This window comes from Pezoporus flaviventris, unplaced genomic scaffold (genome assembly GCF_033815535.1).
Source record: "Pezoporus flaviventris isolate CSIRO_AGI_PZ_B2104156 unplaced genomic scaffold, CSIRO_AGI_Pfla_v1 ptg000007l, whole genome shotgun sequence".
Lineage (NCBI taxonomy): Eukaryota > Metazoa > Chordata > Aves > Psittaciformes > Psittacidae > Pezoporus > Pezoporus flaviventris.
In genome coordinates this window covers 42,720,616-42,747,912 of record NW_026892555.1, presented here as the reverse complement: position 1 = coordinate 42,747,912, position 27,297 = coordinate 42,720,616, and the positions used below count along the sequence as shown (strand labels likewise).

At 39.2% G+C, this 27,297-nt stretch overlaps 1 protein-coding gene across 2 annotated transcripts in view; it reads left to right on the top strand.

Annotated features, from left to right (window-relative positions):
• The window catches only part of SPIDR (scaffold protein involved in DNA repair), a 204,213-nt gene that overhangs the window by 31,553 nt on the left and 145,363 nt on the right, over positions 1-27,297 (top strand). For both annotated transcript variants that reach the window (XM_061448525.1, XM_061448526.1), the window contains one exon: positions 19,459-19,715. In XM_061448525.1, the coding sequence (XP_061304509.1) occupies positions 19,459-19,715 (257 nt within the window). The remainder of the gene's footprint in view (positions 1-19,458; positions 19,716-27,297) is intronic.

Genomic DNA, 27,297 nt, shown 5'->3' with positions numbered 1-27,297 from the left:
AAAACTGAAGCTTCTCTGTTGTGCATTTCTTTTTCACTCTCCTGTGTAACCAGAATTGTTTATTTTAAAAGGTATATTCTAAATGCAGAATTTAGCTCCCCCATCTTTTCTTATATATTAATAGCAGTGGCTATTTGAGATCAGCTACTCTTCTGTGAAAAGTGACCTGAGCCAGGGAAACCCCTCCTGGACAAAAATCAGTATTCCTGTGGGCCTGGACTGATGAAGGTAACAGTGCAGCAAATCTGTTACAGGGTTGAAAATACAGTGAGAAGGAAAAGACTTTTGGCTTGTTTATGCTGAATAAGATTCTTAGCACTAGCCTTCTCCTTTCTACAACACATATGTGGATATCCATTGAAGTTATGTGCTAACTATATAAACAAGAAAATCGCTTAAGCTCTGTGTCAGACCCTGTGTTTGCAAGTGTCTTTCAGGCCCTAAAACTAGCATGAATTTCTTATGGCACTTGAGAAGAAAACATACAGCCTCCACTGATACCTGCACAGATATGACAGAACTCTTAATCATAAGATTTAGTTTCCCTTTGCGAAGATTATAGGTTAAGACATTCATCTCCTTGTTCTATCTTGGATTACTAAGTGTTTGTGGCTGTGTGTCACTGTATTTATCTAGTCCACATGCTGTATTTGAATTTAACTGAGAGTGTGTTTGGATGAATAAAGTAGCATAATTTCCTTCCCTTCCCCTGAAGGAGAGGTGGGTTTCTTTTAAAGTATGGCAGCTATTATGACTAACTGTATAATTACACCTTTAATCAGAGTAAAATATTTTAGATACACAGTAGCCCCATTTGGCCCCCTAAGTGTTGAACTGAAAACCCTCTAAAGGTGCATAGTATGTCCTGTAGTCATCATCCTCACCTTTAATCACTCAGCATATTAAAGCCACTATGCAGGAGTGTACACGGCTGCATGATTTACTTTTGGGGGTGGTGGTGAAGGCAGGGAAGAAAGAGGCGTTTATATAAACTCCTTTTTCTGCCTGTAAATCCGCAAGGACACTATTGTGTCTCTTCTTACTATCTCTGATCATCATTTTGCCAACATGAGTAGATTTCCTCTATTGTTGTGTTGTGTTTGAAGGTGGATGTGGTTCTGAAGATGTGAGGAGCAGCTTTTAGTCCATCTGGGCCACTGAAGCTTTTGAGAGGCTGGTGGGTCTTGAAAGCAACTTGTTCAATGCACAGTTTAGAGGCATGGCCTCCAGAAAGCCTCTCTTCCTCCAGTTAGTAAACTAGGTGAACATGTCCTCACAGCTCCTTAAAGACCCAGATCAGGTACTGTCTCTCCTATTTTATGCAGCTAAATGCTTGTCTCTAATTTTGGTCATATTGGGATTCAGTATTCCCCAAAATAAGAAAAATGTACTGCTACAACTAACATCAGTTTTGTAATTTACACATTCCACCCCCAGTGTTAATCCTATAATTGTAATAAAGCCTAGTGAGTGCTGTTTCTTGCAGACCTTAATTATGCTAGCAGCTACTTTTGCTCTAGTTGAAATGCACTTACTTTCAACATTTACTTCTAATCTGTTTCATGTTTTGCCTGATGTATTTATTTTATATCTTGTGCAAAGAGGATGAATAGAGGAGGAAAGGAAGGGGCAGATGTCACATAGTGAAGAAGGGATACCACCAGAATGACAATTCTGTCAAATAAAGCCAGATGCATGGATTTCACAAAGTGGCACATTCTGTTCGTATTTGTTGTCATCTCTAAAACTAATGTAGACTAGTTTGGGGCTAAAAGGCTAAAGGTTGTTGGAAGCAGAACTGAAAATGGCTGAGAATACTGTTTGAGAGGTTTAGAGAGTTGGGTTCTGCTGTAGGAACTGATCTCACACTGAAAGGCCCAGAGTTCAGAAGTGAGCCAATCTGTGGTTCCAAGACAGATGTGTCTGACAGATTTCAGGCTTAATTATGCATGGTGTATTTTACTTGATTAGGAGTGAAAAGTTTTGAGCATCAAGTTTGCTAAATGATGGTAACAAGTTTGTTGCCTGTTACTGCATGTTTTCTTACAACTTACTGGGTATACAAACATTGTATAGGGATGTTAGTAGCACCAAGGGCAGCAAATTAAAACAAACATCATAAATGGGAAAGCCTTTGTAAAAATGTGCAGACAACTGCATTCAGCACAACTGTTGATGGCTTGGCCTTGAGCTCAGTTGGTGGAGCTGCTGCTGCCCGACTGCCAAGATAATGTGTATGATGTAACCATGCCAAGCCCACATTATCATGGTATTACTGCAAAAGCTCTGTCTGTGAACTGGCATCTTCCCAGTTACATTCAGGTAGGGTAGCAAAGTAATTGGAAGGGTTCTGCCAATACTGTAGACCGATACTGTACAGCTTACAGTGGGTGTTTGGGGCATGAAAGGTAAAGTAAGACTTTTTTGCTGGCCTGGTACTAGAGAAAGGTCTTGGTACCTTTTTTTTTTTATCTAACTTTTGTATTAAATGACCCTACAAGCATGCACCTCTTCCCCAGCTGCAGAGGAACGTTTTCTGGTGTAAGAACAGCTATATAGGATAGACCAAATATCTGTCTGTCCAATGGCCTCTTCTGTGCTTGTGGTCAGGAGCCCACAATTTGGACAATGGACAGAAACATAGGTTAAGCGAAACAGATTAATTGGCTAAATCATACCAGTTGCTTTGCTGCTGGCTGAATGTGCATTAAAATAATCCCTGATCTTCAGTGAATACTAGATATTTGAGTGCTAGGAAGCTTTGAGTAATACCGAAAACTTCAACAAAATGTAGCAAGTGTTCTGGTTTTAAATATGTTTGTTACATATTCCATAACTGAGAAGGTACATAATATAAATGTCTTTGTATTATCTAGTTTTAAGTGCCGGTATCTAGCTGTCCAGCGGGTAAATAAATAGGTCCTAATGTGACCTATTTAAATAGGACCTAAAATTTGGACCTAAACAGGTCCAAATGTGACAACTGCAAAGATAATTTGTTATGTCATGTCAGAAATATGTGCAACTTGATGGGAGATTTTTTGGTTTTTTTTTTTTGGGGGGGGGGGGGTGGGGGGGTTGTTTTTTTTTTTAATTGGAGACATGTTCTTAAGCTATTTACACAGTCCGAACTTGTTTATGGGGTTGCATGCAGTTTCTTCACGCAACCGTCACAAACCCTTCCGGCTTTCTGAAGTTTTTGGAACAGTTAGTAAATTCTAACTCTCCATCTTCCTCTTTGACTGAAATTTGCAATTTCCTTTCGAGAAACAACTTCCTATTGAGTGTGAACTTATCTGGCCACTTTGATGTATTTGAAATTCATTTTTTGAGGTCCTGAATATATTGCAAAAATCTAGTGTTGTCTTCACGGCTTAAATTTCTGCACTGCCTGAACTGCAAAAGTATAGAAGTGGGTAGGAGCTCATCTAACTAACCAATGAAAATCTGAATCAATTGTACTTGGTCGTGCAGTGTGATTGTAAAACTGCAAACTGCAGTAACTGAAATCTGGTTAGGCAGCTAAAGGGGACTGAATTGTCACATATTTGCTGTAATCAGCATAGACTTTGGGAGATTTGCCTTTTGGGAGCTGTGTGGATTTCCAAAAAATGCTGCAGCATATTTGGAGGCAGATACAGAAATGGGCTGATCTCCGCAGTGCAGCCGATCATCATGCCAGACCTGCACGAATCTAAGTCCTGGCCTGCAAAGTAGCCATTAAACTCAGATTTAGATGCCTGTGTTCTGTATACAATGAACAGAAGAGCTTAAGTGCTAAATACCAGGATTCCTAGCTACTGTCTTTCTGACCAAGGAACGCTTAAGCTCCCTGTTGTTCCTGCATTTTATCTAATGCCTGTTTGATGTGGAGCCAGGGACTGGAGCTCTTGAAGACCCTTTGAATCTTGTGGGGTTTTTTTCCATAGTGGCCCAGCTTTCAAAGCCGGGATAGAAATTACCTCCTCATTGCTTAGTTTGGTCAGTTGAGCGCTTTCCTGAGAGGGAGGAATTTAAACTCTCTTAAGCTAAAGATTCTCTTGCCAGAATTTGGGTTTCTTGCTGCTTGGGCTGAAATGTCTGGAGTGTTACAGAAGATTTATGTGTTTACTGTTGTGGATGTGCTTTGTAATGCAAGCAATGCATACAGCTTGCTGCGAGTGAAAATCTCTGCAGAGCACCACACCTACTGAATCAAGCCCCTAAAAAGGCTTAGGTACAAAAGCACCAACTTTGTACTCACAGGCTTAAAAGTGACATAAACTGCGAGACTGCAGAGCTGCATTGCAACTAGGTATGTCGAGAAGAAGTACTTTAAGAAGCTCTTGAAATACTAGATATTGGAAAAGCTGGGTTTGTCAGGAGGCTTTGTGGACAAGAGTGAAAGATTTTTGTGACTGACCTCTTGGACTTTTATGTCTAAATGCCACGGAGTCTGAGTCTTAGCTTTTGTAGCTGAAGATAACCTTATGTATTTACACGCATAGTCTCTTTTGAAGTCTCCCTGAAGTTAGAAGTGCTCAATAGTCTCCTGTTTTGAAGAGACTTAAAGACTTTCAAGAGTCTTTTAGATTTGAATGCCTGCTTATGCTAAATTCAAATGGACATGCCTTGCAGTTCTGCTTCGCTTACCTCTGGACATTAAGCCTTAGTGGTGCGCAGAGCTTTCATGTGGGAGTTGGTGTCTAGCACCTGTGCAAAATAAGCTTTAGAGTCAAGGTGCCAGATAGAGGTGGGAGTCTTATGAAAATGTTGTCTTAAACAGTGTGTCCCCAAACCACAGGAGCTGATTGTAGAGCCAGTCTTAAATGTCAGGCTTTCTGAACCAGTCCTGTGCTTACACCACTACAGCATCTTTTATTGAGAAGGTTCGTGTGTTCAGGCAGTACTTGGTAACCATCGTGTGCTTTCTGAAGTAGATCCTTGGGTTTCTATTACTGCTATGGTTTCCTATTCTGTACCTGAAACAGGGAATTCCCCAGCTTTCTCCCAAGAGCTTTTTCTTTGTGTGTGTAAGTTCTGGATTGTGCTCTCTACCTAGAAGTCTTCTGGCTCAATTTTTTACTTCATGAGTCACGAGCAAACTCTTTTGTTGGTGGTTGCCATCCACAGCTAATAGCGTTCCTCTGCTTCCACCAACATGGTTTTATATATTGTCTGTCAAACTAATTTAGACATCATCTGTGCTTCCTTCTGCTATGGTTGTATCAACAGAGAGACCACATTTGTGCACCCAGCCTTCACAGTCTTGGCCACGATATGTGGCAATATTATAATATCTGGAAAACCCAGGCACATAAATCCAGCAGTGTCGCTTTCTGTAAAACGCAGTCCTTTCCGGGACCTCTCCTTATACTGTGCTTTTGAAAGTTGTTGAATGAAATAGAAGGGCTTTTTTGATCTGCCTCTTTTTCCTGGAGTTCCATACTTGCTGTTCAGGACATGAATAAGGCAATGGATTGATGTTGTCAAATTCCTAGATTATCAGTGTAGCATCACTTGAAACTGTAAAACCCTCTTGGGATATTGGCCTTAAGTTTTGAGATTTTGAGTATAAGGAAACATTGCTGCTTTTGCTCCCTGTTTTTGTGTATGTCCAAATGTTAAATTACCTGCCATGAAATTCCTGCATATATTTTTCTATATTTAAAACCAATTTTTAGGGTGCATATGTATGTATAGTGTGTTGTGGGGTAATACGGAGTTCGATTTTGAGGCACAGAGGAGTGGATGTTCATGCATCTGCTTTCTACATACACTGTTCTTCCTTTTCTCTTTAGTAAAAATTATGTTGAATTATTACAGCCTTATACAGAGGAAGTTGGTGAAGTTAACTGAAGTTGCTATTCTGCAAAAAGCAGGGTGAATTTAGGAACACCTTATAGTCAGAGTCCTCATAGTTCAGGCAGGACATGCTAACAGGTTAACATTAGGTATATAAAAATACAGAAAGATAAACCTAAAACTAGGGAGAAAAGTATGTGACATTTCCTAAATGGAAAATGACAGGTTTGTTTAAATATGAGCAAATAAATGTAAATGCCTGTGCTTAGGATGTGCTGTGGTGCATGTGTACACACGTGTGTGTTTCACTGCAGTGTTTGAGAGCGCAGGTAACTTGTTAAATTGAACTTTCAATTTCTTAAGAATTTTTTCCTTAAGAAGTGGTTGTCTCATCGGGTAGTCTAAATGTAATTGTGTTCTTTTTCTCTTTTGCATAGGGTAGGCTTTGCATTCCTTCTATAAGAGCATTCCAGGAATAATAATACTTCTGTTTGGCTGTAGTGATGCAGTTTTCCAGGACTTTTGTTAATAATAAAATGGAAGAGGGGTGGAGGGAAGAAAAAATCACTTGCTTGATGGTACTCCTGCAAATTGAGAGAAATTTTCTGGATCAGCTTTTGATTTAGAAACTCAGCCCTTCCTCCTTCCTAAGTGATTAGTAAATAACAGAATCCGTTTGCTTTTGGCAATTTTGGGGGAAAATGCATTTAAAATGTCTGAGATTTCCAAGTATAAATTTGGCTGTAGTAGATGTCAATAAACACGTCAAAAGGATCTTTATCCTGAAGTCTTGGTATGTGTTATATTAATGCTCTGAATTGCAAGAGCTCCAGTGGAAATCTTGAGTCAGCATTTTGGAAAGCAGGGTTTACTTGTGAGTGTATTTTTACATTAATTTGACAGGGGAGTTTAAAACTGAGCAAAACAATCTTTTTTACAAGAATATTCAAATTCTTGGCTGAATCCTATATTCCTCTTTATGCCTAGACTAAATCATCTTGTACCATTATATGACACAGCTGCATTTGTTGTTAATCTAAATTTTCATAAGTGACTGAATATTTTGCTTTATTTTAAAGATATAATTAGTTTGTAGTTTGCTTTTAATAAGTTGCTAACTCCAGAAAAACCCATGGTATTTGCCATTCTGAATAGAAAATACTGTAGGAGTTGGAATTTAAATCATTAGAACAGCCATATAGATAAACTGATCGGATTTTTGGCAAGTAGAGAGCAAGATCTTGCTCCACTGCAGTTCTGCCCTATACTGTACCCTGAAAAATGACCCTTGAAGCATGTGAAACTCTTTAGATTTTTATAAGACTAATTGTTTAGTTATTTTAACAACTCTGCTGTAATGTCTTGCCCATCTTTCTGACCAAAATGAAATTACTGTCATTGCAAGCTGGGGAATGCAGATCATCCAGTTACATTACTGTAGACACAAGTATCTCTGGTGATTTGAAGTGGGGAATAGAAAACGTTGCAGTGTTTTAGGTAGATATACTAGATTCCGGGACCATTCATTGCCACTGAAATAATATGAATGTGTGCTACATTGCTGTCTAACCACTAAGATAAAAAATAAAACCGGATTAAAATAGTCTCCAGTAAAAAGAGCACAAAATACAGTGGATGCCAGCATTTGCACTTCTGCATTTAGGCAATAAAGCTGCCTGTATCAGACACTTCCTCAAAATGGTGTAGCCAGGTGCCCAGAACCACTTGAGCTCTTTCTTCAAAGCTGCTGTTACTGTCCTTCTCTCAAATTGGCTTTTCCCTCTCCCCCTACCCAAGCTTCTCAGTGCTGTGAGCACAGCTGCAACAGCAAGACCTCCAGATGCTGCTGTTTGAGAGTTAACTGCTGTTTAATAAGGATTTTTTTTTCTTGCATTTACTTTTACAACAAATTTTAGGCCCAGGTTTGTGGCCCCGCATATTTCAGGAAATTGCAGCTTGCACAGTATTTTTAGTCACTTCATGCACAGCATATAAGTTTGTTGATCAGAATGTCAGTAAGTCACTTAAGGTTCAAGAAATAAAAGATCTACATTGCTCTAAAAATCCTGCTAGCTGCAGAGGACAAATACCACATGAGTATTTGGGGAGAGGAAAACAAGCAGAGAATGTTTAATAGGATCTTGAAAGGCACATTTTATTTTTAAATGCTCCTCCTAGAAGCTGAATAAACTTCTATTATTTTAGCATACTCTTGTCAGGTTTGAGCTACTCTTCTATTTTAATAAAATAGAAAGGGACACATACATCATTGAATCTTGCAGAGACTGCTTTTTCTATGACACGTATAAATACACATTGACATGTGCTAACTTAATAGGGAGGCAAATTTCTTTGTGATTCCCTCCTCCCCCCCCCCCCCCCGAAATAAAGCAAGCATTGATTTAAGAATGAAAATGAAATTGAGCCATCACAATCTCTTGATCTGGTTTGAGATAATAGAGGCATGAAGCCAAAAAGTATTGGTGATTGCTGTGGAAACCAATCAACTATTGCTTTTAAAAGTGTGTTAAGGTATGCAGACAAACACCAAGATTCTTCTTCTCTTTGCCTGTAATTGAGAAGCATTATCTTAATACTTTTTAATCTTCCTACTTTATGCAAGCTTTATAATCCTTATAAGGAACTGCTTAGTACAAATTACTGATGTTTGTATTTCAAGGCTTTTTCCTTTGCAACTTCTCCATGCCAGTTGCTAGCCAGTTCTTTAAAGACTTGCAGTCCATTGAGTTTAATTGTGTAAGGACTGTATTTGATTACCCTCTTACTGGGACATTTCAAGTGTGTTTTTCCTGGTATGTTTATGTGGTATGCTTATTTACTAATAAAAGTTTTAAATACGTGATTGTCTCCATGTGTCCTGTAAAGTATGCTATACCCACATTACGGCAATCATGTCACTGTATGTCATGTAACGCACATTTATTGCAGCACATACGTGCTTTTATTGTAATCGAGATCTCAAAGGAGTTTTAATTGGTCTTCACTTTGAAATCTTTGATGGACTGTGAACAATCAGTGTAACTAAATGTGTCAAACTTAAGACAGTATTGCAGCAGTTAGCACCTCTGAATCTCTCTATAAAATGTGTATTTATAACAGCATTACAATTTTCAGTTACAGTGCCTTACCCAGCTGATGGTTACTTTATTTTCCTTCTGCTCCTCCAAAGTTTAGGCACATGATCTAAAAGAAAATCTGTAAACTTAGTATTGGGCTCCTTTTCTTTGTTCTTTCTCCAAACAATTAATTTTAGCAGAGTACATTTTATGTGTTTTGGTGGTTTGTTGTTTTTTTGGGGGGGGTTGTTTGTTTTATTTTTTTTGTTGTTTTTGTTTTGTTTTTGTTTCGTTTGTGGGGGTTTGTGTTTGGTTTTTTTAACTAGTTTTCTTGTTTGGTGTTCTTTGCTTTACTCAGAAAAGCAATTAAATGGGTCTTCTATGTCTTCAGGCTGCATATAGGCACCCTCATCATTATTAAAAATGAGTTTAGGTGAAGGTGGTGCTTTTGTATGCGTACTTATGCTGTCACCACTAACACAGTATTTCAGACGTGGTAAGACATTTCCTGCCCTGAAATGTTTGCTGTTTAAGATGGTTTTAATGGTGCAAAAATGTAGAAAAAAAAAATGGTCTAGAAAAGGTAAGCGGTGGAAGGACTTCTGGAGAGGAGGGAAAGGGTCAGAAAAAATTGGAAATTAAGAGGGAAGAAATGAAGTGACTATTTTAGGCTTTGGGGGCAGTACTACAGGCGCTGCGAAGCAATAAATGGGGCAAAGGGGAGAACAGTCAAGTGAGAAGAATGTGGAGTGAGTGGGAGTAGAAGAAAATGAATGTAATGTGCTGTGCTGCCCAGCAGCCTGGTGTCTCTTGAAGCTGCCAGCACTGTAGCTGTGAACACCGGCACTGCTGGAGCTGGAAGCAGGGTCTGAATTTCAAGATGAATATAGACCTCTGTGGAAAATATGAAGAGAAAATGATATTCCACTAGGTGCTGAGCATTACTGCAGAAATGATGCCTCTATTGCATTTGTGTGTTATACAACACTGTGCCACTTGTGTTGCCTCTCTCTTTTTTTCGTTTTTTGATAGTGCTTTTCTAAGGGGTTTCACAGGAAACTGCAGGCAGATCAGCCAGAGATGAGAAGCCAGTGTGCATAATTTGTTCTTCACTGTGTGTCTGGGTGCAATCTCTCAGTTAGTTATTCTGGAATTGCTTCCTTTCATCTAAAAAATAACCTGCTTGCAGTTGTCACCTACTTTTTGAAAGAGAACAGGCAATATGAAAGATGTTTTAAAGTCTTTGATTGTTCCTGTGTCATTGGTAGAGGTATTTTTCTCATGGGCTCTTTTTCATAAAGAATTTTTTTTTTAAAGAAACTTGTAGGATCGTTATTCATAACTGTGTAGGCTAAAGATACAAGAGAGAAATAATCTTGTAAGGAAAGATTTAATTTATTTAGACTGAATGATCTCTTTGGAGTAAAAGAAATTTGACAGACTTCTGGGACCTATAGAAGGGCTTAGCGCTGAAAGCTTGTCTGTTTTCCCACAGTTACATCTGTTTGTCTAGTTAAAAATATTACCTCTCATTACAAGTATTTGTTCTCTCTGAAGGCTTGGAACAAAACAAAAGAGTTTCTTGAGGATGGAAATGTATTTCCTCCCTTAACAGTTCCTACTGAATCCTGCAGGTGTTTAGTCTAGGTGCTTTAGGATTTAGCTCATAAATAATAATTTGGCTTTTAATCATGCCTTTCAGTTGAGTCCTCTTGTTACATCCAAGTTTTAACCTGGATGATTACCATAGCATCACCTAAAATAGAGACAATAAAACTGAGGTTTCGTGGCCTGAATCCACTAACTTTAATAAATGAAACTGAGTGAACAACTATAAACAAAAAAATCTGAAAGTAGGTTATCAAACCATGTGATAACATCAGCTCCTTGGAAACATGAAAGTGACTATTTCTGTGTCAAGAACTAAACCCTGTTTGAATGGTATTATAAGCTGACTACAGTTTTCTTGTGTGCTCAAACTTCAGTGCATAACATTGAGGCTTCTGTGCAAAATGGTGTTAATTATCTGCATGCCCTATCAGAGTCAGGCATTTATATTTGAAAACCTGGGTCTCTGTCATCTGGAGGATCCTTATCAAGATGAGAGCTCAACTGCGTGGGATAATACGCAGTTGCATGAGAGGAGACCTGGTTCTGTCCCTGAATAGTTTGCAAGATGCAACACGTGAAATGGCGTCTCCCCCCTCCCCTCCTAGTTTTTAAGGAGAGCAAAGGTTATGGTAGTTCACATGAGTGTAGTGTTGGTTAACAGTATGTTTAAATTGGTCCCAATTGTCTTTCTTCCTGGGAGAAACTGAAAATGTTCTTGTATGATGGAAAAAAAAAAAAAAAAGATTAGATGAAGAGAAAAACCACCCCATTTATAAGCTGTTTGTATTGATATTTTTCAGCATTGCTGGTTCTACTAAAAGCTGACTGTTACTCCCATCACAGACTGATGGCAACATTGGTGTTAATGCAGAATATTAGGAAGTGAGAGGTTGACCTCATAAGGATAAAGCTTCATTAAGCTACTAAAATGATGCTTTTAAGAGGTGCAGTTGCAGCACAGCACAAATGCTACAGATTGCGGGAAAACTGCAGCAGGGTTTTTCAAACGTTCCCTTCAGTACAAATCAGTATCCCTTCACTGCTGTTCGGTAAACTGCTTTATGCTCATTTTGTACCTTAATAGCTCACAGTCCCCTACTATAGTTTTCTGCCCATGTGCCCAGCACACAGACATTTTGTTTATTCAGCCTCCCTGTTTAATTCTACATCTAAAAGTATCCTTAGAAGTAAACAGAGTGCTTCTTGCCTTACTGACTTATTTTGTATAAAAACGCACTTTCGCTGAGAAGACAGCCTCACCTGTTTCGGTTGGCTGAACCATGCCTTAGAACAACCTGTTCTGGGAGAGGCAGGCTGGAACACCTTGTGGATATACCTCCAGAGGTATAGCCTGCTAAACCTGTTTGCCTTGTAGAAGCTGAGGTTTCTGCTTCAGGATTATGAGTTATGGCTTTGATTTCATCTTCCTTACCACTTGTGTATTCTTTACCTGGCTTAAAAAAGAAAAAAATGAAAGTTGGTAGAATAACCATCTTTTCATAAAGTGTGTAAAAAGTCTGGTTTGTTGTCATTTAACTCACTCCTCTCCCAAAGTTTTTCTTTTTGTGTGTATGTGAAAAATCTTATTTTCATGCTATTTTTTCCATCCTTGTTTTCTAAAATGATTAGTGTTGTGTGCAGGATACTGTGTGCCAATGGTGTATGAGTACAGGATTATGTGTGAGAGAGCTCAAACCAAAGAAAAACATGTACCTCTCCCTCCACAAAAAAGAATACATAGCCAAACATACTGTATGTACTCCTCATCGTCACTTCATTTTCCACTTCAAGGCAGTGTCATCCACAGAAGATATGGGAGCTGATAAGTGATGATACAGGTTACTTATTTTGTTAATTGTTATTTCATGTGTGATATAAAACAGCATTTTGTGGGCTTGCCTACTGTACTTAAACTTCAAAGAGTGTGGAAGTTGAGAAGGGAGTATTCTGTCCATGTTGTCCTCCACGCCTTTTCTTGGTTTCAGAAATGATGCAGAAAGTCTAGTGTCAGAGGGTAGCTGGCAGTTGGACTTGACAGCAGCTGTATCGCTCCATTAATTTCTGCAGAGTTACATCCAATCAAAGCCTTTTGAGCTCCTTCAGTCCGTGAAAGCATCTTTGAAACGGTCCCATTTACTTGTCATAGAATCATAGATTAGTTAGGGTTGGAAAGGACCTTAAAATCATCTAGTTCCAACCCCCTGCCATGGGCAGGGACACCTCACACTAAACCATGCCACCCAAGGCTCTGTCCAACCTGGCCTTGAACACTGCCAGGGATGGAGCATTCACAGCTTCCTTGGGCAGCCTGTTCCAGTGCCTCACCACCCTCACAGTAAAGAACTTCTTCCTTATATCTAACCTGAACTTCCCCTGTTTAATTTTAAACCCATTTCTCCTCGTCCTATTGCTGCAGTCGCCTTACATCCCTGTAGCCCCCTTCAGATACTGGAAGGCTGCTAGCCCCAACTTTCTCAGCCTGTTCTTTTGCTGACAGTTATTTGTATTTTTCCTTGGAATTGACTCATGCTTTTAAGACAGTAGCTGATGCAGCTATAATTTTTGACCGAACTTGCAGAATAAATGGGGTTAGACATGTGTAAGACTTCCCTAGGAGTTCTCCAAAGGAAAGTCCAGCAGTGTAAGCAGCGGTTCCTAAGGTGCAGTAGCTGGCCTCCTTCCTCCAGAAATAATCAGGAATCAATTTCCTTTAAGATAGGAAGTACTGCGCTGCTGGAGGCAGTGAATCCTTTTTAATTAGTCATAGAAGAGAATTCCTCACCACTTGTTTAAAGGTCTCAAAGCACCATTAAGAGGAGATGAGGGTGCAGTCTGTGACCAGATTCTGCTTTGAATAATTACAGTGTTGCTGCCTACACTTCTTCATATTCAAGTAGATACAGCATTCTTCTTTGCTACTTGGCATAAATGATTTTGTGTGCTAATAACTACTGCATTGCAGTCTAGGGGCGGTAGCATCTAGGAGACAGCAAAAATTCATGGCCACATCCATGTGAAGGGAGATGTTGCTGAAGTTTAGAGGTGGCTGAGCAGGGAGAAATAAGCAAACAGTTTGTCAGCTCAGTGGTAGGTTCCTAAAGAAATGCTTGAGGTGGCTGTTCTCATGCCCTCAAAGAGTGTATGGCTCTGTTTCCTGTAATGGCAGCCACATAATGTGTGTGAAGCAGGACATGTCGATACCTAGTGTGCTGAACCAATGCCACTGATAAGTATTTAGGACAGACCAGATGGTCTGAGCGCATGTGCTGTGGAGGAATGCTATACTTAGCGAAACAGCCAGGCATTATCTGAGATCCATGTTAAATACATGCCGTCTCTGTAATAAGGCTGGCTGGTTGTTCCAGATACAAAATTTCAGTTAATCTGCTGTGTCAGTTTGGGCTTGCAAGTCCAAAAATACCTTGTTGGTGATTTACGTCTTTCATTGTTGTTCTTGTTTGTCATACGGTTATCTCTGCCCACGCAGCACTACCTAATCTTGTACGATTTGCATGCTGTTCCTGTGGTTATTCCGTGAGAAGAAAGTTTGGTGTCACCCACAGAGTGGCACACGCCTAGCTCTGCGCTTAACATTGAGCTTCTTGTGTGGAGGTAATCTGAATTTTATCGCCCTAGAGTGAAAGTAGCTAGTTTACCAAGGACCAAACTGTTTCTCAAGATACTAGGGAAAATGTTCGGCATAGACTTCAGTGTTTCAGTTAAAGCTTCAGAAAACACAAAGCTTTGAAGAGAACTGTGGGCTTCAAATGCTTTATATCTTTAATTATCTTTATAGAGCTGAATAATATCCTGTACTGTGTGCACAATGCTTCAATTAATTTTGCGTCGATTAATTAAGGGGAAACGTCTGTTTTTTACCTTTACCCTACTCCTTTTAATCCTGCAAGCCAGCTTCTGCTGGAGTTAGCTTCAAGCATTCATAAGCATAGCCTGGGCCTTTGACATACTGCACTGGTGATTTATACTTGTGAATATTTGTTGTAGCAAATCCAGCGGCTTTTCTGCTTGCTCAGTTTTTTTTGGAAAGTACCATGCAACAAATAAAAATCTCCTTGTAGCCTGTAACTAACTCTCTGGGGTAGAACTGTGCTGCGTTTGAATCCCTTCACATGCACAACAGTGCAAATGTAACATTGCTTATCAGAGAGGAAGACTGTGTAAAAGGAGAGGTGGTAGGATAGTCATATTAAATTGACTCTGTGTGTTTGTTAATACCAGCCAGCTTCCACCCATCTTGAGAGCTGTCATGAGGGACCAGTTAGGTGGAATGCAAATTAATTCTGATAAAAAGGAAGGGAATCCAAAAAGAGCAAAAGAGTCCATGAGAGAACAGGCAGGAGATAACAAAAAACAGTTACAGAGTTAGAAGCAAAGATACATGAAAAAACAAACAGGAATGGAAATACCGTAAGATTAATTTCCCTCTGTATGTACATTGATCAAAGTCTGAAATTCTCCACTTTATTTCCATTTCTGACATTAGTTGGCTTTGTGACCTCAAGAAAGCCTGGTTCCTTAAGGGTGCCATGTGAGAGACGCTATTAGTTCTGCTGTTTGAGCTAAACTATAGTAATGTAATAAGAGGGAGAAAAATTAGTGGGTTTAGGGAAGGAAACGACAAACTAAGTGACCTGCGACTGCAAAATGTTTTTTCAGTGTCTATGTAGAACTTCATAGCCATTTTTTGACAGTAAGATGAGATTTGGCCATACTGCAGCATACTGAAGCATCTTAGTTTCAGCTGATGAACTTGTTCTGAATATCTGTGAGCCTTTTTTTGAGCATTGTATCTGCAAAGTGTCTGCATACCAACTGGGAAAGATTTACAACATTTTCTGAATGTACGATGACCGAACAAGTGAAAATGTTTAACCAGTACAAAAGTAGGGTGTATATACTGATGTATTTCTAAGAAAGAAGGGTTACACTGTGTGATATAACTTGGGAGGAGAGCCAAGGGGGATGTGAAACTCCCAGCTGCTCGTCTCCTTGCCTCTCATTAGCAATCACTGTATGAGAAAGCCTTTCCTTAAAAATACTGATCTATTATTCAATAGAATTGATATATTAGCTTCCTTTTTGTACAGGAAGTGTTGTATAGTTCTGCTTTCTGTGCTGAAGCTGGAAGCTTCAAATGGGAATTTAACACTTCTCATTACCTTACTGCTAATTTATTGATAAGAAATATCAATATTATTAAAGTGATCACATACAGGTATTTCTTGCTTCCATCATTATTGAAGCAAAAAGGTAATTTTTTTTAGACCTTTTAGAGGTAAGTGCTATGCAGATTGCAAAGGTACTCCCGAAGACTTCCCAGAGTGTTCAAGGCAAAGCAACAGGCAGCTGAAGCAAACCTTCTGAGCGTGAAGGAGTACTTGGTTGCAGAAGTAACAGAAAGGTATCTTGTGTGCTGCCTGCATGCAAAATCTGCATGCTTATGAATGCTATCTTCATTTCACTGAAGTCAAGGGGTTTTTCTTTGAAAAATTTGGGCCAGGATTTTACCATTAATGTGATAATTTTTGTGTGTTTTTTTTTTCTTTTAAATGAATTCAGATTGATACAAGTAATAATATATTCTTTAGCAATCTTAACTGTTTAGCTGGGGGGGTGGGGGTACTGGGGAGAGGGGCAGAGAATAGTCCCTGCTTCTCAGTCTGGTTTCTATTTTTATGTTTGTACCATCCTTTACATTAGCTAGTACTAGTGAATGCTGTCAAAACCACATTATAAATTAATTAATCTTAAGAACTATCTTTTGATGCATTTTGGTTTAAATGCACTTGTTTTTAAAAGACAAGGTCCTGGATGCTCTGCTACAGTACTCACTGACTTTGTTTTCTGTCACCAGAGCTTATCAGAAGCAATAGCAGTATTCTGTGCATTTATATTACATTCATTTTCCCTTAAAAGAAAGCGCCATAAAAGGAGAGCATTTAGAACCCTTCAAATGAAACTTGTCACAGAGCAAATCGATTTATTCTGAAAGTTAACAAAGTGAGCCATGTTTGTCATTTTAGTGAGAGAGAGATTGAGGTCAGCCCCTGCATTTTTTTTCCACTCAGCTCTTGGATGTGGAAAAGTGGTTAGCATGACACAAAAGAGTGTTGTGGCAAGGCCACCATTGGAAATGATAGGTAAATCTCAGTGAACAGTCTACTACCAAGTATTTGGAGTGATTGGGATATATGGGAGACAGTCATGGTAAACCCTGGGATGGGGATAATTAAATTGGGCTCAGGCACTGGAGGAAGGGATTGGGGTGGGGAAACTGAGCCTGTGTGTAGTGGGGAACATTGTACCTTCAGCCACCATAACCAAAATTAACTATTTTTTAAAAATAATAAGCAGAGCAGTCAACTGCTTTTAATTTGACACTTCTCTGTGCTTAGCAGTGCTGCTTTTCAGAGCCTCTCAGTGATATTACTTGAGATCGTATTTAAAAAAGCCAAATGACCTCTGGAAAGTTCAGCTTCATGATACTGATAATTGTTAAACAATTTCTTCACTATTTATCAATGATTGGTTTAAAGTGAACCTAAGAAATTAATTGATTGTTTGTTGCCAGCTGTCCACCACCATAACGGTAGACACACCAGTTCATTGACTGGGTACTTGAAAAATCATGTGTGTATGTTTTGAAAATACTTTTCTCTTAAGACTGTATTCTTGATGGTGGCTACAGTTCAATAATGCACAGAGTTGGAAGGCTGAGGTTTTGTTCTTTGCTTTTCTTCTCTGTTTTTATGGCTTCCTCTTTTAAGACAAGTTTCCAACTGACCCATTAAGAAAAAAAAAGCACGAAGAAAAAAAGCTACCACCCCCCCCTCCAAAAATCTCTCACAAGCAAACAACCCAAAAACAAAACCCCCAAAGTATGGTTACCTTGGGGAAGTTAAGTCTAAACAAGTATACCCTAATAACTATTAGCAGACGAATTAAATGATTTATTAGACAATCTTTACTTAGCTTCTTAACTCTTACAACTGCCAGTAGGATTAAAACATGCATATAGCTCGCAGCACATCCCCAGGGTTTGGCATATACTTTTTAGTTGCTCAGAGAACTCAGGTTTATATCCTTTTTTTAGGTGCAGTAGGTATTGTGGCAATTCGAGCAAAATTAAAGCATTCCTAAAGCACAAGAGTGCGTCGGAATGGTGTTTTAAGAATTAAGTGCTTGCTTACTGCTTTCATGCTGTTTGAAACCTTTATTCCTGGCTCTTTTCCAATGTGGAAGGAGTTTGTTTTCAGAGAAATATTGTTGCCAAGGGACGAATGTTGACTGTGTTGTGTTTAAAAAAGGCTGATATTAATTACATTCTTTTAGCTATTCTCCTTCTCTGGATAACTTTAAAAGGTCCTTCCAATTTCCAGAATACTTAGGTAAGCTCTCAGAACATGAGCACAGTGCCTTGTCTTCATTTATGTGAAGAATGTATTAAAGAACTGGTGAGGGCTGAACTCATTTTTGTGCACAGCAGAGAAATGCTGGTTTCAGATTATTACACTAATTAAGAACATACAACAGCGTTATTGAATGCAGTGATTTCCTTCCCTTTCCTCTTTTATCTTTAAAGTCTTTATCTGAGCTAGTTGTTAGATAACCTGTGTGGGGAGCTGCTTATTGCATTAGACCAGAGGAATAGACTAATTCTTTTTTCAGGACTGGGGCAGTAGTCTTTGGGTTTTTCCATTTCCCCGTTGGTAATGTGAACCTAATGTTTTGCTCTGGGTTTTGGTTCTTACAAGGATCAGGCTGAATTATTTAACTTTTCTACAGGACAGTTTTGTGCAAACCTCCTTGAGCTGGGTTAGTTCTGGTGGTCCCAGTGATGGGACTAGTACTATGCTCACCCCACCAGAACTTGCACAGAGTGTGGTTTGTTGTTTTGGCTTGTTTTTTCCCCCAGCTAGCTCCAGAAGGACTGAGCCCAGCTCATGTTTCTTAGTCTTCTGGCTATTTCAGAGTTTTAGATCATTTTGTTCTGTACTAGGCAAAACGCTGCTTTCCAAGTGTTTTTACTTAATACTTGGTACTTTAAGAAATATGATGTCAAGAGGGCATAATGTACATAACAACTGTGCAGAGCTCACCTTAGGGTGCCAATGCAGCTGCCTTGACGTTGCTGTGCAGGAGCCAGATAGGACCAGTAGAACAAGCTGAGCCAGAACCGGTGAATTTTCCTTACCAGCCCTCCCCTCAGCCTTCCATGTCTCTTTGCACACTTGGGGCCTTATCCTCTGCTCTCATGCCTCCTTCAGTGGGATGAGTTCAGTGTGTCCTTTGAGTATATAGGAGAAAGAGCTCCACCGAGGTTTTATGAGTCAACTCCAGCCCTGGCTGCTGAGCAGTGATCAGTCCTCTCTGGAGCTACCTGGATGTAGCCTGATAGCTTATGTTCAACTTCTGAAACCTTCCTGGGAATCTGTAGGCCTACTGGACATAAGTGAAGGCCAGCTTTAGTGGGCAAAATCTTGTTTTAACCAAAGATTACATACTTTCTGCCAGCTACGAGCTCTCAAGAGAGGCATATATTTCTTCCCTGCATTCAGACTGTGGAAGGCAGCCTTCCTACTTGAATCCTGATGTGAAAGCTCCCTTTCTCTCAGCTTTCCTTCTAGTCACTCTTTCTGCTTTCCTGAAAACTTGCTTTAATCCTAACACTTGCTGGAAACTTCTGATAGAGATAAGCATTGGCTTACTGTCCTGATAAATTCTGTTGTTTGAAAAAACAGATCTTACTCATTCCAGTTGTCCCCCAAGAGATAGTCCTTATTATTCAGGAGTTCATGTTGACTTATGAAAGAGTAATGTGCATTTACAATGAAATTGTCCAAGCTATATTAATAAATTAGCCTTCAATTTATGGATTGCCAAGGAACATAAATAACTGCCTACAAAAGCCTGTACTGTCTCAGTAGCATTCTGTTTAAATAGCTTTATATTTTTATTTGTTTAGACAGCTTTGACAGAAATTTCTGAGTATTCATCCGATAATGACAGCGTGGGAGAAGGAGGGACTGGCCTGGTGACCACTACTCCAGGATCCACTAAGAGCTTACAGTCGAGGGCAGGAGTGGACACCGGGGATATTACAGCACGGCCGGCCAGCGAGTGGCTGAGGTCTGCAGAGGCCCTTCTTAGCACCCCCAGAAAGCAGGCGGGCAAAGCCCCCCGAGCCCTCACCGAGTCTGTGAAGAAGAGGAAGCTGCTGAGGTAAATGCACTGTCTGCCTTAAGGCATTCTTATTTTTTCTTAATTGTAAATAAAAGAATACTTATAGAACAGTAGGAATGCATTTCCAGGGGAAGCATTTTAGAGATGCAGACTCCAAAAACTGAACAAATGACATTTATTTGTAAACAAGCAAACAGGGTGAGAAAGAACTCAGTTCAGATTTTAAATCTGTGGTGAAAGCTTTTGAACTCCTGTGTACAAATCCACATTCATTATTCACTATTTCTCTAGCTAATCACAGTGCAGAAGTGGTCACTTCCTATACTGAGTTAATGAAAGTTGCTTGAACATAAATGGTATATATGAAGGTATGCCTCAAATTACAGAGACTACAACTACAAATATTTTCAACGTGATTCCTTCTTACTTTTTTTCACAGGTGATTCTATGTGCAGTAATCAATCAATCAATTACTTAAAAATGAATCTTCACTTTGGTGAAATAGCCAGACTCTATTTTTCTCTAAAAATGTTCTTGCTTATTTCAAAATGCTGCCTGAGGGAACAGATCTGGAGGTCCTGATTACTGAGGATCTCTACACTTAGAAGTGTTTTGCTCGTGCATTCAAACTCTATTTCTTGTTACTTCAAAAATATGACACTACTGTACTATGTCAGACCAAAGCTGTAACCTCCAGAAATGCCTGTTTGTGGCCAAAAGCAAGTATGTGTGAAAGTAATAAGAACAGGACAAGTGTATAGCAATATTTTGGCCAGATGCACTTCCAGCTTTCAGCAGGTTACCACTTAGGAGCTGTTTCCTACACTCAGTGGGTTTGTCTTTTCATGAGTTTGCCCAGTAGTCTTCTGAAGCCATAAAAACTTTTGGCTCCTGCAGTAACATTCCAGGGTTAGTTAGCAGTTCTGTATCTTAAACGTGATTTGAAACTGCAGCTACCAGGTTCACTTGGTGACCTGTACTATCAACAATGTTAGTGCAAAAATATATTTTACAGCAAAGATACTATGAAACAAGTGTGTAAGAGAATAAATGGCTCTAAAACCAAACCAACCAACCCAAGCCAACCACAATGATATAGAATGTTATCTGTTGGGAGTGGCCAGAGGAGCAGAGCTTGAAGGATTTTTCATTCTTCCATCCTGTGGTTCTACCTTGGGTTCCTTTGGGAACAGGGAAGCAGGCAGGAAATTCTTCAGTTATGAGTTTTGTTTATCTAGGTGTTTGTCCAGGTAATAGTCATCTTTTCACTCTTCCTGTTCAGGGCATTAATTTTGTGTGTGTCTCTGCCATCCTTCCTTTTACTGTTGATGGAGAACATTTTCATTGATATGATGTGCTGCATCTTCAATAGGAAAGCTCAGATTTTCAGTGCTGTGGATTGAAGACCAGTCTGGGGAAGGGTTTATCAAACACTACAGAAATCAAGATGTAACCAAGCCAAGAGAAAACTTCAGAAGTAGGCTGATTGTGGATGATTAAAATAAATTCCGCTTATCCTAGTGTTAGAAAATGGAGTGTAGATTCAACAACTTTGAATGGAAAAAAATGAGAAACCTGTCTAGGTCCCCAAAAGAACATGCACAATATACAGTGTTGCTGGTGATGTGCAAAATTTGAAGGTGCATGTTGCAGTCCTCTTCTTTAGGAGTTAAGTGGAGTTTTGGAAAGTGATCAGCATTTGCAGACAAGAAAGGCATGACAGAAGCAATTGCTCCCCCACCATGCCTATGAACTGGACTGTTCTATGCGCATTTGCCAAACTCTCATCTGTGTTCATGTAACCCCTGTAATGTTAGTATTTGTTCCCAAAATTGTTGTAAATAACGATTGTTCTTTCTGCCACAGTCCACAGGGGAGAGCAGGTAGTTTGTATGGTGGTGTTTGTCCTTCAGGGCTGTTGGTCATCCCAGGCAGGTTCTGAAGTAACCTGCAGGGCAGTGCTGTAGGAGGTGCCAGTTTGTCATGTAGTCGGGAAGTATCATCTCTTGGATTCACAGCCGTATCTCTGCTTCTGGACATCTTCACCTTAAACATTGGTTTTACATGGCATCTTGTCTCACCACCCTTATTTAAACAAAATTGGTGATGGATGGAGTAGGAGTGGTATAATTTTCCCAGGGATGCTGACAGATAAATGGCATTTTACTACACCCATAAGCTACTAAGAGAGTTGATAAAGAAGTGCTGCTAGTGGTATTTGGTCCTAAGGTGAGTTGCCTTGGTGATCAGGTCAAGAGCTGTTGGGTTTAGGTATTCTTTTTATTCCACTATGAAGATTCAGTGTCTCAGCTTGAGTCAACTCTGCATGGGAAAATAATGCAAGGGATTTGCACACCTGATGGGAGAGCATATACACTGCAAATAGAAGTTTTCAGGAAGTTCTTTTTAAATTTGGAATTCATGTAAATGCTGCAGGGTGAAATGTTAAACTGCACTATTTCCAAGTCTTTCAAAGTTCCCTTGTGAAAGAAGGGAGTAATGAAAAGTAGTGAGAGTCTCAATGTTTGTTACAGAGGTTAAACAAGTAACTGAGTTCCTTCAGAATTTATAAAGAAGAAAGAAGAAAACTCAAAATGCATGGATGCATTCAGCTCTTCTCATCTACAAGTAAACCTTCCATAAAGGTGTTTTAGATTGTTTGCTTTTTCTACTAAGATTCTATTTCCATCAGGGAAAAAAAAACAAACAACAGTCCAAGTTTCAGTGCAGGAAACAGATATCTTAAGTTATATAATGTTATCCCTAGTTCTAAATCTGTCATGTTGCAAGAGCTTGTAGTTGTGAAGAACAGCTGTTTTTTGTTTGTTGTTTTTAATATTTGAGTGGCCATTTTTAGTTTGATAGTAAAATAAAATCTTGGGAAATTCTGTTTAATTATCATATATCTACTTGTATGCAGACCACATACAGATCTGAGCTGCTAAAATTAACCTCTGTTATCAAAAGGGGAGAAATTACAGAATGTCCTGGTACTATGTGCAGTAAAATGAAACCCGGTTGTCACATGAGGCCAACTGAGGTCCTGAAAATAAAGGAAATTGCCAAGGGAGGAAGGAGCTGGCACAAATAAAGCAGGCTTTTACTCTAAAATTGGGTCTGTTCTTTCTTACACATGTCCACGAGTAGCATGAGGGTGTAACAGCAGCAGACTAGCCTTTTGACCCTCCTGTTCTTATGCTGATTTTAACTATTGGATTAAGTTTTCCTTGCTAGTGAATTTCTTGTTGGATTAGGAGATTATAACTGAAGCATATAATGGCTGCAATAGTAATCACTGGCAATGTACATGTGCAAGTTATTTTGCACTTACTGAAAGTTAAAGCATCTTTCTTTTTTTATAAAGTGTGGATGCTTTCATGGGGCCAGATGTTTGGTATTAACAGGAAAAAAAAACCCACCTTTTTCCTTAAAATAACAGAATTCTCCAATTTAATGTGTAATGTACATTACTGATTGGAGTGGTTTAGCAGGGTACAGTTGTTCCCCATCAGAAGTAAGTAATTTTGATGCCTTTGGTTTGTTTAACCATGGAGCTTACTTTTGTATGCAAGATCTCTGCTCAGGCAAGTCAGAACCTTCAGAACTGAAGGGGAAGCTCTTCCTTTACCTCGTGGGCTCCTGCAGAGTCTTCCTTTTGACTTCATTACTCTCTTCTGTAAGGAATTGTGCATGTGAGTCTGGCATTTGATTTTTATTTGTTTACTTTTTTTAATACCAGTCAAAAAAGGGATAACTGATTTCTGGGAAGCCTCTCCTTATTGAATCATCCTACTTCATGTGAAGGCCTCTGCTGCAAGACAATATGGAATAACTTTTTTTGGTACGGATTCTGAAGAGCCAGAGAACTGTAGTCAACTTCTCAGCTGTGGTTTGGGGTATTTTTCAATGGCTCATAAGAAGGGGGGTGACCAATGTTTTGAAAACTATGAAAGGAGCGGGCCCCAAAAGCTTTCTTATTTCCAAAGATGTTCCTAGATTAGGAACATCCTAGATGTTTCAGATAGTTTGGCTAAGAGCTTGGCTAAGTAGAGGCATGGGAAAATCAACTGCCTAGAAAGTTTTACTGAAAATCTCTCACTGGAGGCCATAAGTGATGTAGAAAGTGGTCACTCACCCTGTTCTCAGCAGTTAGAACTGTAATCCTTCTTACATCTGTTCTTCTGCACTGTCAGAGACAGCTACGGCCTGGAAAATAAATCTCACTACACAAGAATGATAAAGCCTTGGTTTCTGTGACAAAGAACTATTCTTGATTTGCAGGATTAATTTTATTATAGTGCCATGTACCACTTGCAACAGTCTAATTGTTAAAGGTGATATTGAAGATGTCTCTAGAATATTTTACAATCAGGAAATTACATATTAAGACATTGTAAATTCTCTACATGGTCACTTTTGGCTGATGCAATTGCTTGCTTTCAGTGTGCTACAAGGAGTCACAAAAAATGGTATCTTTGTTCCACATATGTTTTGTAGAGGTGACCTCTTTTGTGGAACAATTGAAAAAAGATGGTGAGAGACTACAGGGACTCAGAAAGACTTTTGGCTTATTGAACTCTTTAGAGAAGCTCCAAATCCTTGAATATTTATGACTCTACAAGAGGCTTTCCAGTATGTCTGCCTTTTTGATTTGGCTAGTGTAAACAAACCCTCTCTGGGTGGGTGCAATAGATCAGAGCATTGTAAGCTAATTGATAATAGCTGATGGGTTTGCAGTGTTCACAAATCAAGTGCCAGCAGGCTTAGGGACCCTTTTTAATTCTTTAGCAAGCTCCCCATGGAGTCAAAATGGTCAGGTGAGTGTTGCAGAAGCCAGTTACTTCACCAGTCAACTTGGAAATATGAGAGGAATTATGTCCTTGCTTTGAAAAGGGGGGGGGTATTGCCCACTCCTGAGATGGGAATATGTATTTGTGTAACCTGTAGTGTTTTGAAATACAAGGAGTCCTGAAGTACAGTGTATATGTCGAGATGACTCGATAATGAGATGCTTAAGTGGTCACTGTTTTTAAATTCAGACGAAGTCTGGGCAGGAGTAGGCTTGGATGAATGTAGGGTTATTTTTGGTAAGTGCCTTGCTGAATGAAAACCTTAATAATAAATAAACACAGATCTCCAGCACTTCAGAAAGATTGAAAATTGCTTTTCAAAACACAGCCTACTCACTAATGCTCTTCTGTTGTTGTTTGTTTTTCTGTTAGCCTCCTTGGAGTTGGAAAGTAGGGACCAGCAGCCTTACTTACTGATCAGGCTCAGTGTTACCTTTTGGAGATACTTGTCACATAGTGGCAAAAAGTTCTTCAGTCTTGCTGTTGAAATTTGTGGAAAGAGGCAGCCACCAGAAACAGGGCTTTTGTACTAGGTTCTGAGCTTTCTTACAGTCATCAAAGCTGTCTTTCATGTGGATACTGTTGGACATCGACAATAATGGCAATGTGTTGTTTTAAATACAGTATTTCAATAAACTCAGATTTAGTACAGAAATAGGATATGGATTTCTGGTTGTTAAATCTGTCCGCCTTCAGGGATTTAAAGGCACAAAATAGTTGTACTGAAAATTTCATGATTAAAAATAAAAAGGTTGTGGGCAGTGGAGATTGTATCTAAGCAGTTTGGCTTCACTAAACAGCCTTTGCATTAGCAATTTGCCAAATGCATTCAATTTGCTCATATTAAAATATTCTGGGGGCAAGTTTGAAGTGCGGGTCAGTAAAGTATGCATCTCAAATTACAGTTTTTGTTACTTAAATACAGTTTGTCAGGTCCCTTGATTACAGAAATTGTACATTAGTTTGTACAAAATATGTTTGCTATATATGAATACACATATACAAACACACACTGGATGTTGGGTGTGTCATGGAAGACAATTACATACATCATAAGGGCTAGATCTGGGAACTGAATAACTTTTCTTAAACTCCTTGAAGCAGCTAGATGTATAAATAAATACAGACTGCAGATTAACCAAGAGTTGGTACTGTAGAATCCATTCTCCACCCTTGATGGCAAGAAAGGTCTTAGATTTGACAAAATTAACCCAAGCAGTTTCTGCAGCCTGAATAGCTGAAATGCTAGGAAAGGTAGGGGATATTTCAGAAGGACAATGTATGCACAGTGAAAAGTGAATATTATTCATCTCTACCTTGTATTACCTAAATAAGCAAGTTACTTTCATGTACTAGAATCTATGCCAAAAAAAGACTTTTAGTCCCAGTAAACCCAGCTAACTACCAAAGCTGAAAGCTCATTAGATATTGAACAAGCCACGGACATGCAATTTGGAATAAAATAGTAGTAATTTTAACTGTTTGCTTTTTTTCAGAACATTAAGTTCATTCTTACACTGAAGCTGGCACCTGCTTAAGCTTTGCATAAGCTCTGTGTAACTGTCTTATCTTTAATCTGCACAGCCAGGAGTGCCTCCGACTGTGTAGTTTACAGTGTCTCACAGCACATACAAAAGTGTTTGCAACAGTGTGGGCACCTGTATTGTATGAGGAATTAGTAGTTTTCAAATGCCATTATCATCAACCTGTTAGAATATGCAATAGAAAGCACCCTTTTCTTTGTTTTACATGTTTGAGCATCCTGGGTTTGGAGTGCTGTTTACATTTCTTTGTTTCTACCTTTCAAAAGAAGCAAACCATAAACTACCAACTCTCTTGCCATCAAATTCCTTTTGTGCATGGCATGTCCTTGAATTGCATTTTCCAATTTCACAATGTATCAAACAGACATTATTAAAAAAACATACTTCCAATGAGCAGCTAAGAACTGCTCATACGTACATTTTGTTTAAATTTTATATTCTGCAGTCAAGAAGTGCAAAACGCTTTATGTTGTTTTCAGTTTAAACTATTTTTAACTGCATTTGGAAAGTGAATGGAAGAATTATTATTAACAAACATAAATGAATTTTATTAGCACAAAGGGCTGCTAACGAAAGGCAGTTTTACTTTTCATGGACCTTTGTAGTAACTGTTATTCTAATACAAGCATGGTTAGCAAATTAGTAATGAAGCTGTGTCAGTGAGACCCTACCTGGTAGGCATATCAGACCTGAAGCAAGAATGGTGTATTACTGTTGTGTGCAATAGCCACGAAGCCAGGAACTTGTTTTCCTTTGTGCTACAGGGTGATCCTACCGTAGGTGCAACAGTAGTGGGCTTACAGAAGAGTAGGAGCTGATTGACTGGGCACAACCATAGCCCTGTTTCAGGGAAAGGGGGAAGAATTTAGGCTGTGAGCCAATAATAGGTGCTGTCTTATGCAGGTACTTTTAAGGCTTTCTAGCATTATTTGGACAAAAAAAAAAAGTACATTTAACTGTTGTCTGTGGAAGGAATCAAATAGGGTTTTAGAACACTTCTGCTGAACAATTTTCTTTCACCAGATCAAAATCTTGAACTACTAGCTGTACTGTGTATGTCTATAGTCTAACCACACAGTTCAATGGCAGACTCATGAATGCAAGACTTAAACAAACTCAAAATGGGTTTACCTGCTGTATTTCTAAGCCTAGCTGAGCTGGCATTTACCTGTCCCAGCATGGCTCATGTAGACCATGCAGCCAAGCTGAATTACGAGTGCATCTGGG